Source organism: Clinocottus analis, unplaced genomic scaffold, assembly GCF_023055335.1.
Source record: "Clinocottus analis isolate CAN_PGR_092001 unplaced genomic scaffold, fCliAna1.0.p SCAF_2, whole genome shotgun sequence".
NCBI classification, from domain to species: Eukaryota; Metazoa; Chordata; class Actinopteri; order Perciformes; family Cottidae; genus Clinocottus; species Clinocottus analis.
This window is the reverse complement of record NW_027175931.1, coordinates 23505501-23523374: the sequence shown is the minus strand read 5'-3', so window position 1 is coordinate 23523374 and position 17874 is coordinate 23505501. Positions and strand designations below refer to the sequence as shown.

The window sequence follows — 17874 nt, the reverse complement described above, 5'->3', positions numbered from 1 at the left end:
ATTTAAGTGCCACAGCTTGTATGTTTTATCCATCTATGCTCTAATCCTAAATGAACTTGTGAGAACATGCTGCTTACCTCGTCACACCATATCCATTGAGCTGGAGGAACTTGAGCAGGTCCTGGGCCTTCTCCCTGTCCCTGGCCTTCTCCTTGGCCGTCAGGGTGTCATACGGCACAAGCAGAGGATGGGTGCCGGCACCTAACGGGGTTCATTTTTGGACTCAACAGACTGCAAACTAAACAAACTCTTCAGATAAGGATGTGTGGTAGAAAAACGACTCTCACCTTTGGCCTGAAGCTCCAGCTTCTTCTTCCTGCCCCAGGTGTTGTGGTAGTTCTCAGCCAGCTGCTCGGCCATAGACTGCACAGTGAGGGTGACACAGTTATATAGTCAGGCTCCTGACAGGCCAACCAACAATATGAGGCTTAACGTTATCAGTGCTGTGGCGGAAGGAGACGTACCTGCAGCTCTCTGGACAGAGCCATTCCTGCGATATCTATTGGCTGAGGGTTATAGCCGTGACTGGGATCATAAGTGGCCTGAAGGCAGAAAACACATCATACACAGATGGTGAGCTTTAGGGACCTAGAGGACTCCAGGAGATTCCCACAAAAGGAGAACTGCTTTGAGTTCACCATTGTTTTACCCGTTTAAGTATCCACAAGTGCAGAAAGTTGAAGAATACTGATTTCAATGGGTCACAAGTGTGTACTGTGAACAGATAGGTCTGACTACTTTCACCTCTCTTTGTAGACCTGGTGGGACAGCTGCGTTTGACATAATCACATCATTCAAGTCCATTTTAATTATACAGTCCAATGTCACGAATTACATATTTTCTTCAGGGGAGTACAACTTCATACAGCTTCTGTCCTGAGATCCGTACAGCAGATAAGGAAAAACTCCCGCCAAAAAAAACTTAAACAGGAAAAGAACAACATTTTGTGCAAAATTACAGAATATGCAACTTATATGACAAATAATATATATAACAGATCATGAAAACGTATGAAAAAAGACAGGAGGATGTTAGGCAGCTTCTTGGTGTCACCAAAGAGACCTCCTGAGTCATTTATTAATTCAAATGACAAAAAGAAGTCCAGAATAGAAATCTATCTTCAAGTCAATACAGTCAATAGCAGTTTTTCACTCCTCTGTCTTTTACCTGAGCGGTTTGGGAGATCTTGCGCGTGGCGGTGGCTTTCTTCTCCACGTCTCCCTCCCCGTCTCTGGCTTTATCCAAGGTCCACTCCCAGGCCAGCATGGCTTTGACGGACTCTTTGATGGGCCATCGATAAATCTCCTTGTCCTGAGAAACAGAGGGAAGAGGATTTAGAAATGAACAGTGAGCCAGTCAACGACACACTGTATTCAAAATGTCAGACGTTGATGGCTCAGGAATGCTTGTTTATTCCTGTGTTTTCACCTGGCAGAAGAAGCATTACCTTTTCAGAGAAGGTTTTGTAGGGTCGCAGCATTGGGTGAGACTTTGCGTTCTCATCCAACACCTCTCCATAGGTCCAGTTGTTCTGGATCTGAAAATGGATTTAACCGTTGCGATCGCGATTACTACAAAGTGCAAAACAATTTAAAAAAGAAAAACGGGCACTTTTATATCTGGTTATTTAGATTTTTCACAACGGACCTTCTCAAAGGCCCATCTGTCATGAGTGTGCTCTGCAAACTTGTTGATGAAGGCATCCAGCCTCTCTGGGATGATGGTGCTGTGAATAAGTTATATTCATCTTTAGCGTTAAGGTCATGAATACCGCCCACTATTTATTAAATTTAGCATGTTATGTATGACCTGTGGATTACATATTTATGCTAATGACACCTCACCTGTCTTCCTCACAGTCACTGTTTGTTATTTTCTATTTAGACAATGAGGTGTATACTCAAGATGTGGGAAATCACATCAAATTGCTTAAAAAAAGTTATCTTCAAGGTAACATGCGGTGAGTATTTGATTATACAAATGCTCATTGTGTGCAAGAAGTATTCCTACACACTGGACCTTGTCTTGTATTTCTCTGCTCACTTGGTGGTCTCCACTGGTTTGGGGTCAAAGTTGCCTTCAGCATCCACAGAGGCCTTCTTCTCCACGTGAGAGGAGTACGTTGCATCCACGTAGTCGGGCGGGATGGCTCCTCCTATCGCGCAGAGGCACGGCATTGCGATCTTGAAGAGCTCTGCGTCGAATTTCTGTTGTTTGGAAGACAGCGGAGCCATGAAGTCATGATGATTAAACCTGTGTGATCCCACAGCTTGAACACCAAGAGAATCCGCTCTCACCTTATGCGCCAGAGATTCAAAGATTCCCCAAAAGAGTTTACGAGACAGATGGAGCTCCTCCTCGGAGGTCACCCCGAAATTAGCCCATCCGTTAGGCAAGCAGTAGTACTTCCAGCAGCGCTCGTAGTGATTGGTCAAAAGCTGAAACAGTTAAATAACAGATCACAATAATATACAAATATATATATATGAATGGTGATACATTTCCGTTTGACCTGGTTGTGTGTTAAACACAGATTGAGTGTAGATATGTTGCATTTATTTTTGTTTCAATAAAATATAAGCGATAATAATGTTAAGTTAAGACCAACCTTGAGAGGCATCTTTGCATATTCGTTGAGGATGGGCACATCAAACACCAGCCGTCTCAGCAGATGCTGCAGCATGGAGGGTCGAAGGTACCTGTGGATGTCGTCAAAATGCTCCATGAGGAATCCAGCTGTTAACAAGTGGATGCTGTTTCTTTCATGTTCCTAAATTATCGCAAAATATGTCGCAAATTCCATTCAAACGCCCAATTATCATTCACATGTTTTCAAATAGAGAGACGGGAGTTGGTACTGACTTGCAGAGCGACACGAGGCACTCCTCAATGACGTCCCTCTGAGCCTTGGTGAGGGCTCGGCCGCGGGACAGGCGGTAGATGGTGTGGAGCATGGAGTCGATCATGATCGCCCGGTGGTCCGTCCCAGCAAACAACGGGGCACACTTGGTGAGCAGAGGCAGCACGGCCGAACAGAGGTAGCGGTTCAGCGCCAGGGCCATTTCAGTCGTACTGAATGACAACTAGACTCACAGAGGGAGGGAGAAAGAACTATTTGTACACAGTGTACTACTTTGGAGACTGGTGTAGTGCTAAGTAACGTGTCTTTGCTGTTTTGCTTTGTCTTTTGCTAGTCACCGTGTCCAGAGAGGCTGCGGCTCTCATGTCGGGCAGGAAGCCGACCTCCAGCACATGAAGCAAGAAGTCCTGGTTTTCGATGCCGTACACTCTGTCGAGGAACAGCACCATGGAGGCCTTGTGGTCAGGCACAAAACTGGCAGACATCTTCGGCTCAAGGATCTGCCCATCCGTGGCTTTGGACAGAAGAAATCAAATGCAGGACGATGACAGGAAATGTACCCAAATATTGCACACTCCGTACTCCGACTTAGTGTCTCACCTTTTCCGTAGGCAGGAATCTGGACGGATAAGCTGATGACTCCCACCAGATCCTCTATGGGAACCAGAGACCTCAGGATGGCCCTGATCCTGAGAGCTTCCCCTTTGCCCGCTTGGATCAGCTGTCGACATGAACATTTGCGACACACTGTGTGAGACCAACCGTCACTCTGCGCCAAAGAGCCTGGAGGCTCGAGAAGGAAAAAGAAATTAAATTTTGTGAAAAGCCGCTCTACTCACGTGCATCTCGGGGGCGCAGCGACCCAGCAGATCGATGAGGGCCGAGTAGAAGGACATGATTGCATTTCCCAGATGTACACGGTTCTCCTCGTGCTGTTCCTCACCACCGAACCTGCCAACCAAGACAACATGTTAACATCGCTTTATGATAACGGCCATTAAGTAATTTAGTCAAACGGTGCAGTCGACCTCACATCGACAGTTTGGTTAATTTATCGTTATTTTTCGCCCAGTGACTAACCAGTTACTTTACTTTATCGGCTTCAATGTGTAAAGGTCAACACTTACATGAAGCGTCTGTCTTTCTTGACCGTGGGTCCATCCCTCGCCGGATCCTCTGAGATCTTGATGGCCTCCTCCATAGCAGCCAGCAGACCATTCCCGCCCTCTCCTCTCAGGGCCGGGCCGAAGCACTCGGGCCGCCGGATGAGCAGACGCACCACGACGTTGGCGTTCTCCTCCACGCTCTCCCCTGTGAGACGGTGTGAACGTTAGTGACGGGTCCGGCGAACTCAAAACAGCAAATGCAATGAGCGCATGGGAGGGTGCCGACCGTTAACAAAGACAGCAAAGCGGAGGAAGTCCAGGTATCGCTCTCCTCCACAGGGGTTCCAGCCGATGTCAGGGTAGCCCTTCGAGAGCAGCATAGGACACATCTGGAGGCCGCAGCCCGCCAGGTACGTCACCACCTGCATCGCCACGCATGTGAGGACACAACAAGAGAAACTTTAAGCTAACAAGGCCACTGAACCCATCCATGCCTTTCCTTCTCCTCATCTTTTTTTTTTTAATTTCCTCATACCATTTCAAGGTCCTGCTCTTGCAGAGCCAAGGCCAACTCATTGTTGTCAATGCAAGAAGCCGCAGCCACATCCAGAGGTGTGGACCCACGCATGCCTGCAAATGCAAGACCAGTCCACATTTGTTTGTTTTTCGCCTAAACATACAGGTTAGTCATTCTATATTGTTCTACATGTTTTTATATGAAACATATGAAAACTATATGAAACCTCTGATTATTGAGAAGCTTTAGAATCTAAGTTTTAAAATATTCAACAAACAAATATATCATTTAGCATTTCTAAATTAAATCAGGAAAGAAGTTATTTCATGTACAGCATAGCGTAACAGTGTAATCCTTAGCTGATACTGACCCAAGCCGATGCCGCTGTTCTGCAGCAGGTAGCCCAGATGGTCAAACATGGAGCGCTGGTTCTGTCGGCTGATGCGACAGAAGTAGCACAGGAAGCGGCAGCAGTTGGTCACCATTTGGGGGAATCGAATCTCCTGGAGAGAAAGAGTGAAAAGATAGGGTTAGTCTGCTCAGGGCTGTCATTAAGTCAAGTGTCCAACAGGACAATTATTCCAGTTGCACTGAATAAGAAGGTAAACTAAGACTGAACATCATCACAGTTACCTTAGAGTCTCCTCCTCCGCCCAGCACATTGACCATCACCTCCATGACAGTCTCGTGCATACCAAGAGCTCTCATCAGATTGGGGTGTTGGTAGAACACCTTGTTGTTCATGATGTTCCTTAAATAATAAACAATATATAAGCTCCTGGTTAAGTTCTGATGATTAATTGGAAAACAACTGCAGATTGAGTCTTTAGGGCGGATGAGCCTGGAGATTTGTTTTACAAAATACAAAATATTACAAAATATACATCAGCCCAGCGGCAATATTCTTTCTTCTGCTGTGCACAATCCTTCAAAATTGGGTAACTTTGCAGAATTTAGGAGTGTGTGCCCGCATAAGCAATGAGAAACTATGTTAGGGACTTGAAGTCGAGCTAAAACAGCGCTACAGGGTCATTCATTCAATATATCCACAAAATCTAACTGGAATCTGGTTCACTTGTTCTAGATTAGATTAAACATACTTTTTGAAGGCAAAGACATTTCCTACACATTTACTATATGTGTGTGTGTGGGGGGGGAAGGAGGGCGAGGGGGTTTACATGTATTCATCGAGATGCTTTGCTTGAAAATCATAAAGATAATGTGTAAAATAGCACTGGCAGGTCAGTGTTAAGTATGCTTTTTATTGCTTTGTGAAACTCTGCCCGAAAGATTTTATCACGGGACACTTTTAAAAATATATGCCAGTGATTTGCTTCCCGAATGCCACATCATCTCCGACATTTGCCTCCAGCAAAATGTGCTTTCTGCTTTGGTGTGATAAAGAAACGAAGAACACACTTCCACCCAAATTCCCACCACAGTTGAGAGTTGGTGCATTTCCACTAAAACATCGACACATCTAACCAGTCCTCATTTGATATTGAGAGGTTACCTTCTCTTTCCCATTTTGCTGTAACACATTTGCAGGGTGGGATGTTTTCTTTGTTATAAGGCTCGTGCCCCATCTTGAGCACATACTGACCCGATGCTCTGGATCATGAGCCGCTCCTCCTCTGGGCCCATCTGGACGATGAGCAGCGAGCGGATCTGTCCCAAGCACTCGAGTAGGTCCATGGTGTCCTGGACGGACACGGCGTTGATGGCGTAGGCCTTGGGCAGCGCTCGGATCAGCTCGCCGAGGCCGTCGTACTGCCGGTGGAGCAGGCTGAACATCAAGCGCACCAGCTCAGGGTTCTGAATGAACGCCTCCTGGGCCCAGTGGATCATGGTGTGGGAGATCAGTTCCTGAAGGGAGCCTTGGTGGAGGGGACACAAATAGGTAGAGTGTGTCTGATATGTAATATCATGTGTTCGATTGTTAGGGATTCGTAACGGCTACATTTTATATTCGTTTGGACTGAAGTTTGAATATAATTCGGCTGCTCCTCTTACTGGGCTTTGTTTCCTCCTCGACTTCCGGCTTCTCCTCCTCCTCCTCCTTATTCTTCTTGCGCAAGCTCTTGATCTTATCGACCAGACTGATGAGTCTGCCCCTCAGCGACGAGTCCACCTCCTCCTCTTCCGCCTCCTCCTCGATATGTATACCTGTGGGTGAAACGGGAATTCAGTATTAGCCCAAAACACTTGAACATGAAACGTCATTCACACCTGCAGAGTAAAACAAACACGCAGGATCTTTAAAGGACTTCTCACCGCAGTGAAGCAGGAGGTCAACGTGGAACTCAGCCAGAGTGTCCCGCACCTCCTCGGGCACTGGACAGTTCTCGTCCTCTGGACTGTGCTTGAAGTTGGTCAGCAAGAGAACCTTGAGGAGGAACACAGTCAGATAAACAGTCTGGCATAGTTTGTGTCCTCTGGTTTTCAATTCAAACATTTTCAGGGACGTTTTACGGGCTTTTGCAGTACAGAACATATTGGTTCTCCATCATACATGTAACAGAATAAACCAATATGATAACATGCCTTGAAAACAAACCGTCAAACAAGATTTTTGTATACAATCACATCTCCTTTGAAATAAGCTGTTAAAAATAAAACTCTATTTGGAAATCCAATTAAAATTCAAACCCGGTGGCTCACAATCGGTATTCCTGGTCCATCAGTACCTGGTCATGCGGGGGTGAGCGGAACTCGCGGGTCTTGCGTGCGGTCTCGGCAGCCGACATGGTGAAGGCTCTCATTAACTGGTTGTAGCGCACACGTTGGTCCTTCTGAATGTCGTTGACGAACTGGTCGGAGTAGGCCACGATGCCCTCCACTCTGTGTCGCAGTTCGCAATCGCAGAAGTACTGCAGCAGTGTGCACATCTGAGAGAGGCAGAGGAGACAGGAGGAAGAGTTTAACATGTAGAATAGTACACGTTTAACAGATATTGTAAGGATATGAATACTGTGCAGATGCATACAGATAAATGGCAGTAATTGGATATCAACTTTAACTACCTGCAGTTTGACAGACTCTGGTAGCTTCATCTGCAGCAATCCCTCCTCTAGACCCTCCTCTTCATCTTTCATTTCTGCCTCCACCGCCTCGGCTTCCTTCTCTTCCTCTGCCTTCTCTCCATCCACCTTCACTCCTTTGGCCTCTCCATCCTCCTTCTCCTCCACCTCTCCTTCATCCTTAGGCTCAGCATCTTCCTCCTGATGCTCTCCTCCCAAATCTTTGAGCTCCTCTTCCTCATCACCGACCCCTTCATCCTCAAGATCTGTCTCAACTTCCTCCTCCGATTCCTCCCCGTCCTTTGCTTTCTCAGCAGCTCCACCCTCCTCAGCTTTGTCCTCCTCCTCCTCTTCCTCCTTCCCACTGAAAACATTTGGATCGATCATCTTGAGGATGTGCTTCGTGTCTTCGTCGTTGAAGATTCCCATCATGAGTAGTGTGCTGATGAGCTTCAGGATAGGGACGAAGTGGAACTCCACACTGCCTCCTACTGGATCCCTCATGGCCTGGCTCCCATCCAGCACCGCCTCTGTTAACATGCTAATCGCCCTGGTCTTCAGCTCCTGAGGGGGAACGATACAAAAATTCGCTAAATGCAACGAACGTTTCACTCCATTTTTCTAATGCAACTTGTCTCTTACCTGCAGGGGGAAAATGGGACTGATGGTGTACAAGTCAGGATCTGTGCCAACGAAGTTAATGGAGGAGAAATGCAGCTTGGGCCTCAAACAGGTGGTTAGGCCGACGCCGGGGAGAGAGTGGGCTTTCTTTGCATCGGGATAGAGGTGGATGCTGAGCGTCTCCTCGGACATGGGCACGATAAACTCCCTGTTGGTGCCCAGGCGTGCCCGCTTGGCAGACTCCAGGTGAATGCTGATGAGCAGGTCGTAGTAGCCGCTCCGGAGGGGTCCGGGCAGGTATGTGTTCTCGGTGGAGTAGAAAAGCTGGGACTCATCCACGTGGCTGCACAGGGCGTGGGCCACCCGGTTGTTGCCGAGTGCACAGACGGCGCAGTAGAGCATGAGGGTGTGATAGTGGAACTTCATCAGATCCAGACGCTCCGACAGCTCCAGGATGTCAATACACCTGAGAGACAAAAGACGGACTCGGAGGATCATGCAGAGCAATTATCAAAATCCTGAACTGACAAGATTATGGTGCTAAAATTTAGAGGCTACTGCCGCATCCCTTCATATGTGCAGTTTGATTACCTGCTGCTAACCCGCACATTGTTCCCCCATAACTAACTCTGCTGGGGCTATTGTCTCTGACCTGTTCTCCTCTGGGATGTGCAGAGCCATCATGATGAGTGGCTCAGTGCACTCCACCATCCAGCCGAGCCTCTCGCTCACTTTGCCCACCTCCGGGTTGAGGAAGTGATTGGGCATACGACTCCAGATAACCGGGGTCAGCATCTGGACATCCAGCCTGGGAGGGCACTGAGGGACCGGGTTGTTGCGCTCGCTGTGGAACATGGCGGCCGAGATGGGCATGATGTTCTGGGAGGAGGAGGAAGAGGAAGAGGGTCCGAATATATAGATGATCAGAGACATAAAAAACAACATTTCAAAAAAGGAAGAGAGTGAGAAAACGTGCCAATTAAACAAACAAATGGGGTTTTGTGTACAGCAGACGTGTATGGGAGGTTCAACCCATAATGTTTGGTGAGCAGAGACTCGTCAGCTGGTAGTTCCATTCTCTGCATTTTCATATCTTTCTAGCTACCTTCCTGTACATCTAAAAGCTGTACGTTTACATTAAGGAGTTGCATGGTCCATCGTGTTAAATCAAGGTCGAGGGTTGGCTGGCACAGGTTATGATGTTGTTCTGAATGACGTATGAGCGTAAGGAGGCACTAAGACATATTTTTTGCAAGGAAGTTGGAGAAGCTGGATCAGAAGAGAAAAGAAAAGAGTGACTTTGGTGTTTCTGTAGCTTGTGAGCAAAAGTAGTGCCGTACCTTGAGTTTTCCAAGCTCCAGCTGCACCATGTTCTGACTGGAGGGCTGAACGAAGATGGCAGGGAACAGCTTGGTGTTGGGCTCCACCTGAAACAAAACATCTCCGGTTTTACAGCTACACAGTGTAAAATAACTCATCCAACTCATTTGAAGGGAAGCCTGAAAAAACACAGAGAAAAATACACACAAAACACACACGAACACAAAATGCTATGTAGCCTTGCCTTACCTGGTAGAAGGTGTTAATCTCTTTTCCGTTGGCTGTGAAGGTCATGAGGCCTGTTGCCAGGTCGACCAAGCAGCCAATCACCATGTCCTCCTGGCTGAAGCGGGTCTGCTGATTGCTGACCAGGTCCCCGCCCCACACCATGTAACAGTTACTGTGCTTCATACTGCAGAGAAATAACACTCAGCGTTAAAACTCTTTCATACGCCAGTCGACACATTACACAGAAAACAATAATAGAGACAGAGATACAGAGATGGATAATAACAAAACAGCAGCATGCAGCTGAATAAGAAGCAATTTCAGATGGAGAGATGTAAAGTAAAGACTGGTATTTTAACAGTAGATGCAAATAAAAGCTTATGAACTCCCTTTTTTAACCATAGCAGGAAACTACTTCTCCCTTTAAAATGTAGTTGACACATGACTTACATATTCAAAGAGATGAAATATTGCAAATCTTGACACAAATGCACCAAATAGGGGACATCCTTTCACCTCTACTACTGGGTTTAGAGTATCCAAACTTTTTAAATCAGCAGTTATAAAACAACGCATTCGGTCAAAGGAGAGTGTGCCGCAGCGCCGAGAGACAAACCTACAAGAACTGGCGCTGCTCTTGTTAAAAGAAAACCCTCCGAATGAGGGAGAGACCGACCTGTCGTGTATGTTGCCTCTGTCATCTCCCACAGTAACGGTGACACTGCGCACTTTGGAGAGGTCGAAGGTCGGATCATACTGGTGGTAGTCAGGAGTGACCCAGCCGACCCAAACGCCGGACGGCTCCTGCCCAGCAAAGATCCTCAACGAGTAGTAATACTGAAAATAGACATTTAGGAGCAGTAATAAGATGAGATGCTAAGAGACTTAAAATAATATGATGGAACCTAATACACAGATCACGTCCAATGAGCAGGCCTTATTCAGGGACATTGCACAAAACCGATAGTGTTCAGCTCACAGTGGTGGTATTCAAGATGAACTCAGGGTCATCTCTGTCATCAGGGACCACATCTTCCACCAAACGGGGTACCATCGGAGGAGCAGGAGGAGGGGCAAGAGGCGTCATGGCGACCTTCTTGGCCTTGGAGAAGAATCTAAGGTGCAAAGAGGACATCGTGTATTTGAACCAGTGAAATTGAGGCCATGCTTGATGAACTGATCTGAGACCACATAATGCAACACCAGCAAACTGTATCACCAGCGAAACGAAGGGACAAAAGAGGAAAAACTGTACATTGTTGATTTTGTCATTTTGTTTAGTTTTGAATTCATAAAAAAGTGAGCACCTCCACATCTCAATTAGTGGCGAAGGGATGCTCTTCTCTGGCCCCATGTTTTGTTTTGTCCAGAAAAGACGGATGAATTATTTACATCATAAGCTGCACCTGAAGTGCTCTGAAAATGTTCCTCTCCTCTATATTTACCCTTTTTTCTTTCCCTTTTCTGACGCTGAGTCCTTCTCATTTTCCACCGTGAGCTCCTTCGGTACGGACGGCTCCTTCTTGTCATCGTCCTGCTCCTTGCGGCCGGCCGACTTCTTCAGAACCTCAAACTCTGAGTCGGGCTCCACCACCACCACTTCCTCCTCGGGTATGGTCAGGGCACGGGTGAGAGGGGTCGTGCCTGCCGGGAACTTGAAGATCTCGTGGAACTGGACGGGCATGCTGAGTCGGAGGAACATCATATCCGTGTTGGCGTTCTGCGAGCCAAAGGTCCTGTGGGTCAGCTTCAGGCAGGGGGCGGTGTCCACAGTCCCGTCCACACGGGAAACCTATGAGAGAGCACGTTTAAAGAAGAATAAATGATCTGTTTTTAATTATCCATTCAACATTAAAAGAGTCACGGAGAAATCACCTCAATGTGGTTGTGATCGCTGGGCAGAGGCACGAACTGGGGCAAACTTTTACTGAACCACATGGTAATGTCTCGCTTCATGTTGATGGCAAAAGGTTCGAATCCTTCCTGCAGGCCACAGATGGCAAAGTAGCGCAAGCTGCTGACGTTCTGCCCGAGATTAATCCTTCCAACCTGAGACAGACCCAGGGCACACACCGGGATGAAACCTGAGGGGTATAAACACAGGATCGTTATTGGTGAAAGTATTTACGAATGTGCTAATATCCTGTATGTTTTATGTCAACTGCTGCTGCTGCTGATCACATAGTGACTCTTACCTTCCCCAATTTCAATGTCTTTGAACGCCATGTCCGAGCCAGAGTCACTGATCAGCATTTCTCCGTTGAGTGTAAACATGATGTTCATCTCAGTCAGGTCAATCATACAGCCGACGACGTCGCCAGACAGCCACTGGCGACCGAAGGGATCATTGCCAACATGCCATCTTTGAGCCTGAAAAGGGTTCAATAAATCATTTATAAAATTACTGCTTCAAATTTCCATTTAAAAAATAAATCACTGTCAGGCCACAGTGGACTACAATAATCCTTTCTAGGTACTGAAACCTGTCTTGGTGTTGCCCAATTGAATGTTGTGATACCACTGAATTATGGTTTATTTTCAAGCCCCACCTACAATTCAAGTGACTGCACATATCAAAGGGTCTTTCAAAATTATATTTTTAGTTTGAACAAATGAGATGTGGATCCTTTCCAGGAAATCCACCATTTGCTTATTACCACCTAGTCCAACATTTTCCAAGTTTAAACATTGCAATAAATTACACACTCATTGTGTTTGGGTAAAAGTTGCGGACCGACCTTGTTGCCGTTAAAGACGTAGGCCAGTTCATCTGCTCCCAGTTCAGTGTCAGAGCGGACACTGGGCCGTGCCCAGCCCACTCGCATCTCCCCCGTGGTCACGGCCTCGAACTCAAAGTACCACTTCCCTTGGGTGATGGCGTACGACTTCTCGGCCCTGAAGATCCGGACCTTGTCCCCGCGGGTGTTCTCCAGGCCGTGTCCAGCTGCGGGGCGAAGATGATGGATACGATGAAGAAGGATGGAGACGTTGGAGATCCTGCGTTAAATAAACACACGTCGACTTACTGCTCTCCTGATCCGGAGGCTCGATGTTGTAGCCGTAGCCGATGAGGGTGCGGACGGCGTTGTTGACGCTGTCTCGGTTGGTTTTCTTAGTTCTCTCGTCCAGCAGGTTGTACGGTACCAGACGAGGGTTTCGCTTATTCATGATGTCCTGAGAAGAGCAACAGAATACGATTTGAAATGAAATCATTAAGACTGGAACAGCTGCAGGGTTTAGCCTAATCTTAAGATAAGAGAATTTAGGTGACATAATGAAACTTTGAAGACTAAAAGTAAAAATAAAAGGATTTATTAAAAGGTGAAATTGATACCTGCACAATACTGTAGGTCCATCCTTGTCGTACCCGGTCCCTTGCCCAAACGTTATGCCCATTTTCCGCCAGTTTTTCTACAAGCTGGTTCTGGTTTGGTGTCAGTTTGACATGGTTGAGGTCAAGGGGGGCAGGCTTGTATGCATTGCTCATCACATAGCTAGAGGACAGACAAAAGTTCATATTCAGACATACAGAAAAGACCACGTGAAGCCTTTACGCAACCAGAACTATCTGTCGTCGTACGTCTTGGGCAGCTTGATCTTCTTGAGATTCTCCTCTGCTTTCTCGTCACCCATACCGACGTGGCAACCCAGCGCCAGGAGAGTCCTGTGGGAAAACAAGAGCACGGTCATCAACAAGAGGAGGAACTTCATATCCTTGGACACATCTCTCACAGAAAACCCAAACTCACTTGAGCGTCTCGCCAGACATCTGCAGGTTGTAGTTCCTTTCTGGTTCAGGGAGACTCTGGAAGTCCACCAGACAAGGATGGAGTTTCTTGTTGTCATCTCTGAACTGTGGAAGGAGGATGACTGTAGATTACTCAGTAGACAAAAAAAACAACACCTAATTCTAATTCATTCAAGCTTTGATCGCCTGAAACTAAAACCCTTGTGTTACATCTGGTTTTATATACATCAGTCAAGTCATCAAGATTTATTTGAGCCTTTAAAAAATGGGTGGATTTAGGTGTGTTTAGTGCGGAAGACACCACTCGATAAAGATGGTTTAAATTATATACATTATTGTAAAATGAATACACTATTCAAACACATCAATCAAGCGCTCCGAGTCATCTAAATCTGATGGTTGTAAAATCAATACTCCTGTTCTGTTGGGTGGGTGGGTGGGTACTCACGCTCCCGTAGGTCCAGCCCTGCTCGATGCGGGTGACAGCCCAGAGCTCGTGAATATTCTCTGCCAGCTTCTCTCGGATACGCTCCAAGTGGGGCGGCAACACGATCTAAACGGCGAAGGGAAAGTCAGCGAACGCAAAGAAACCAATGCTGCAGGTATTCTGATGACGTTTTGAGGGCGTCCAACCTGAACAGTGTCCACGGGGCAGGGGGTGAACGAGGTGTGGGTGAGGGACAGCGTGGGACCCAGCAGGTTGCGCACCCCTTGATAGTCGTGCTTGTACTCCTTGATGGGTTCAATACGCATCCTATCTCTGGGCAGCAGAGCCTCGTAGCACGGGGCGTAGCCAGGCGGGGGCATGAACTTGAAGTCCCCGTGACGACCTCCGAGGAGGAACCGGGCCCTGAGGCGACAGGAGCGGATCTTTATGTGCTACTTAAACCCTTTATGGCAACAGTGCCCTGATCTTTACAAGACTCATAATGAAGAAATAATTGATTTAATCTCTGTGCCAATTCCTGAGCTGTGTTTCCCTTCCTGTCAGCCAATTCACCAATAGCCCCACGTCAGCACTGTGAGGATCCTCACACACACACACACACACACACACACACACACACACACACACACACACACACACACGCATTAGCTGTAAAATCTCAAGATACCATTTTTTTGAGGGATTTTTAAGACATTAATATAATTAGAAGTCATGATACATTTTTAAATATTCTGCAAGTTTTTATATCTTCATTTTGTAGGTGTATCCCTACATTACACTGACAACCTGAGAAACTGTTAAATGGGCCTCTCCACCAGCGTAATTACATTTCGTTAATATTTGTTCCATTGGTTTACTGTCAACGTGTGAATGGCGACTTTTATTCTATTCAATCTTTATTTTGTACTTACTTGACTCCAGCAGAGAAGCTGATGACAGGGAAGAAGAGTCCGTCAACATTGAAGTTTTCAAACATGCCCTGAACCGGGTGGCCGTTAATACGGAAGGAGATGCTGGGCACGCTCAGGTCCAGGCAGCAGCTGACGACGTCGTCTGCGGCCAGGGCGTGCGCGCTGGGCGAAGCCACCTGGCGCGCCACGGTGCCTGAACGGCAGGGCAGAGGACGAGCGAGTCACAGAACAAGACGCACAGCGACATGGAAGCACAGCGAACACGTACCAGGGAGTCATCTCACCTGACCAGAGATTCAGTCCATCGAAGCCGTAGGAGTAGAGGTCATCTCCCACGCCGTTGCCTCCCCAGCCTTCTCCTCCTCCTGGGTAGGGGCTGTAGCCCTCGGTCATAGCCCAGCCCACACGCAGGTGGCTGGCCTGCGCCGTCACGTAGGGTTCCACGTAGTCTACCATCATCTCGAAGTACCATTTCTTATACTGCGTGGACCCCTCGCATGTACCCAGGAAGATGTTGGGTCTCAAACTGAGCACGGAAGAGAAAAGACAACAGCCGTTTGGTAGAGGTAACAAATAAAAATGACTCAGAAAACTAACAGTTTGTCCCTTTACAGCCGTTCGAGTACCTGGTGACATAGTTTACAATGTTGGTCTGCAGCAAGAGGTCACGACCCGGCAGCAGGTTTTCAGTGATGAGGTTCTGGTTGGACCTCACAGCAACGCCATTACACACACAAAGAGAACGCAGGACATCCAGGACCTGAAGGGGTCGATACAGACATGACAATCACCTCCCTGTTTAAATGTGGCGGAGCAGAGCGAGCGTCCTGGCTACAATTCCTGCAGGAATCACATAACCGAGAAGCCAAATACGCTTTCATTATGCTAAAACTTTTCAAACCCTGCCTGCAAAAAGTGTTCGGTTCACTAAGCAACCGTGTCAGCGATGTTCCCCCCTCACCTTCCTGGCAGCGAGAAGGGACAAACCTTGTGGTTCCTTCCATGCTTGTCGAGGAGAGAGATGATGGATTTGATGTGGTTCTCCTGGATGATGTTCAGTACCTCGGGGCTTTCAATTAGCACACAGTACAGCACCTCAAGAATACCTACGTGTATAGAGAGAAGGAATGTGATTAATGGTCACTGCACTTCTTTGCAGCAGCAACATTCATTATCTATTCTGATAGGAATTATATTTGTTTTTAGGCTTTCATAAGATCAGTCCACGGGTTAAAGCTGCATCGATTAGCTACATTGGGGGCGGTCAACCCTTAAAAGCAAATAGACATTTCTAAAGATCAACTTGAAGTTGGAAGGTGTGAACATGTGAGCTACACTACATACCTGAGGAGGCCTCCAGACGGTCCAGCTTGCTGACCAGCCAGTCCAGGTTGTCACAGAACAACGCGCAATTCGAGCGGTTCCCCCTGATTAGAGAAGCTGTTCAGGGGAAACACAGAGTGTGAATTCATATAACTTCATTCAGCACAGATAGCATATCATCTGTATGTTGCATTCGTCGGCATTAACCTACCGAGCAGCTCGTAAAGAAGGTTGACAATCTCCTTCCAGGACTCTGCAGCTTCCTCCCCGGCAAATTCAGAGAAGTGGGCAGCAGTGTTGTACACGTTGAGGCGGTCGATGCATTCCAGCACGATGGTGATCATCCCCTGAGAAAGAAAAGCAGAAACACAGGGAGGAGACCAGGAAGGTTATGCACATATCATTATGTTGTTGTTATTTTTATTTTGCTGCATCAGTGTGGCTTTAATGTAAGGTTAGAAGTCCTTACACACTTATTTCAGAGTTTGGCATGACCATGTGATGTTTAAGTGAGGGTAAACGTAGGGTCAAGTCAAGTAGGGTCATCTCTTGGTATTATTTATGTATTTCTGTGTCAGGAGCGGAAGCACACTGTCAACATTTCAAACATTTTGCATGTAATTCAACTCAGTAGGTTAATTATAGAGCAACCCCATGAGCCTAAATAGCGTGTTTATTATGCAAAACGTCAGTGCTAGTACAATAAATACATTTGGTTGGCCAAATGCTGCTGAGTTTTACATCCCTTCTGACTCACACATTCACGTAGTGATGTGTTTATTTTCATCTAGCATCTTATTTGGTTCACACCTTAAAAAGTAGCTATGTTTTTCCATTTACCCTGTTATATTTCTTTGGTGGTTATTGCAGATAAAGCACAAGAAGCACATGTGGTTTGGGATAGGATTCAATGGAAATTGGCACAATGTGATAAAGACAACGAGTGTATGTTATGTTACAATTTTAAATCAAGTTAACAAAACTGCACAAGGGCATAAAAGTTGTCAGCGGTGTTAAAGTGAAAGTTCCCCTTTGCAAAGTGAACTTATTTGAGTCATAGGAACAGGCAGTAAAAATCAGCTTTGCAGAGAGCTTGCACATTACCTCCTCTTGGAAGAGGTTCTGCCGGTTGCGAAGGGAGCGAAGTTTGGTCTGCTTCTCCTCGTGCTCCAGTTCCTCCTCGGGAGGGCGAAAGTAGAAGATGAGATCCTGAAGAGAGAGGATCACTCCCTCGAGAGGAAGAGACACAGTCCCTGGTGACTTGTTCTTCCCATTCAGAGCATCCAAACCCCTGGAAAAATACAAACAACCAATGTCTTCATCCCACTTCACAGAAAATATGATCACAGTACAACGCTTTTAATCCCGAAAACAACTGAGAGCAAGAGAGCAAATTGCAGACACTTACTTGTTGAACTGCCTGAAGAGGCCCATAGTGCTGAAAATCATGCGAGCAGCCTGAGACTCTTCAGTTTGGGAGCGGGACACGGTGAGGGCATCGTCCATGTGGCCCTCCTGGTGCAGAATGACCTGGGAAGAAGATGCTGAGCCTGAGTGTGTGTGACTCAGCCTGAGTCACACACACTCGTCCATTCGTACAGCAAATTGAAGCAGGGCAAATAATTACACAGCGTGGGAAAGAATTATCACTATTTCACGACAGTTTAAGTGATGAAAATGAAGCAAAAAAATAGGACCACAATTCTCATGAACCTAAATATTAAAATGATCTATAATGGCAGCAGGAATTGTGTTAGTGACAAATCTAATA

The 17874-nt window shown here is 46.7% G+C and overlaps 1 protein-coding gene across 8 annotated transcripts in view; it reads right to left on the bottom strand.

Moving 5' to 3' along the window:
- ryr1b (ryanodine receptor 1b (skeletal)) overlaps positions 1-17874 on the bottom strand; it is a 66527-nt gene that overhangs the window by 29316 nt on the left and 19337 nt on the right. For all 8 annotated transcript variants that reach the window (XM_068585254.1, XM_068585256.1, XM_068585257.1 and 5 more), the window contains 47 exons: positions 17512-17633; positions 17208-17394; positions 16315-16450; positions 16125-16220; positions 15768-15886; positions 15407-15540; positions 15065-15306; positions 14781-14973; positions 14055-14271; positions 13870-13974; positions 13423-13526; positions 13254-13337; positions 13008-13167; positions 12700-12847; positions 12412-12617; positions 11869-12043; positions 11549-11757; positions 11119-11465; positions 10653-10788; positions 10350-10510; positions 9695-9857; positions 9466-9552; positions 8778-9004; positions 8147-8591; positions 7508-8068; positions 7172-7372; positions 6759-6870; positions 6498-6650; positions 6088-6361; positions 5118-5235; positions 4855-4987; positions 4503-4597; positions 4254-4389; positions 3989-4172; positions 3701-3812; positions 3462-3582; positions 3200-3375; positions 2864-3084; positions 2610-2700; positions 2299-2439; positions 2045-2208; positions 1649-1727; positions 1449-1538; positions 1169-1312; positions 465-542; positions 288-363; positions 78-201 (listed from right to left, as the gene is read on the bottom strand). In XM_068585254.1, the coding sequence (XP_068441355.1) occupies positions 78-201; positions 288-363; positions 465-542; positions 1169-1312; positions 1449-1538; positions 1649-1727; positions 2045-2208; positions 2299-2439; positions 2610-2700; positions 2864-3084; positions 3200-3375; positions 3462-3582; positions 3701-3812; positions 3989-4172; positions 4254-4389; positions 4503-4597; positions 4855-4987; positions 5118-5235; positions 6088-6361; positions 6498-6650; positions 6759-6870; positions 7172-7372; positions 7508-8068; positions 8147-8591; positions 8778-9004; positions 9466-9552; positions 9695-9857; positions 10350-10510; positions 10653-10788; positions 11119-11465; positions 11549-11757; positions 11869-12043; positions 12412-12617; positions 12700-12847; positions 13008-13167; positions 13254-13337; positions 13423-13526; positions 13870-13974; positions 14055-14271; positions 14781-14973; positions 15065-15306; positions 15407-15540; positions 15768-15886; positions 16125-16220; positions 16315-16450; positions 17208-17394; positions 17512-17633 (7787 nt within the window). The remainder of the gene's footprint in view (positions 1-77; positions 202-287; positions 364-464; positions 543-1168; positions 1313-1448; positions 1539-1648; positions 1728-2044; positions 2209-2298; positions 2440-2609; positions 2701-2863; positions 3085-3199; positions 3376-3461; positions 3583-3700; positions 3813-3988; positions 4173-4253; positions 4390-4502; positions 4598-4854; positions 4988-5117; positions 5236-6087; positions 6362-6497; positions 6651-6758; positions 6871-7171; positions 7373-7507; positions 8069-8146; positions 8592-8777; positions 9005-9465; positions 9553-9694; positions 9858-10349; positions 10511-10652; positions 10789-11118; positions 11466-11548; positions 11758-11868; positions 12044-12411; positions 12618-12699; positions 12848-13007; positions 13168-13253; positions 13338-13422; positions 13527-13869; positions 13975-14054; positions 14272-14780; positions 14974-15064; positions 15307-15406; positions 15541-15767; positions 15887-16124; positions 16221-16314; positions 16451-17207; positions 17395-17511; positions 17634-17874) is intronic.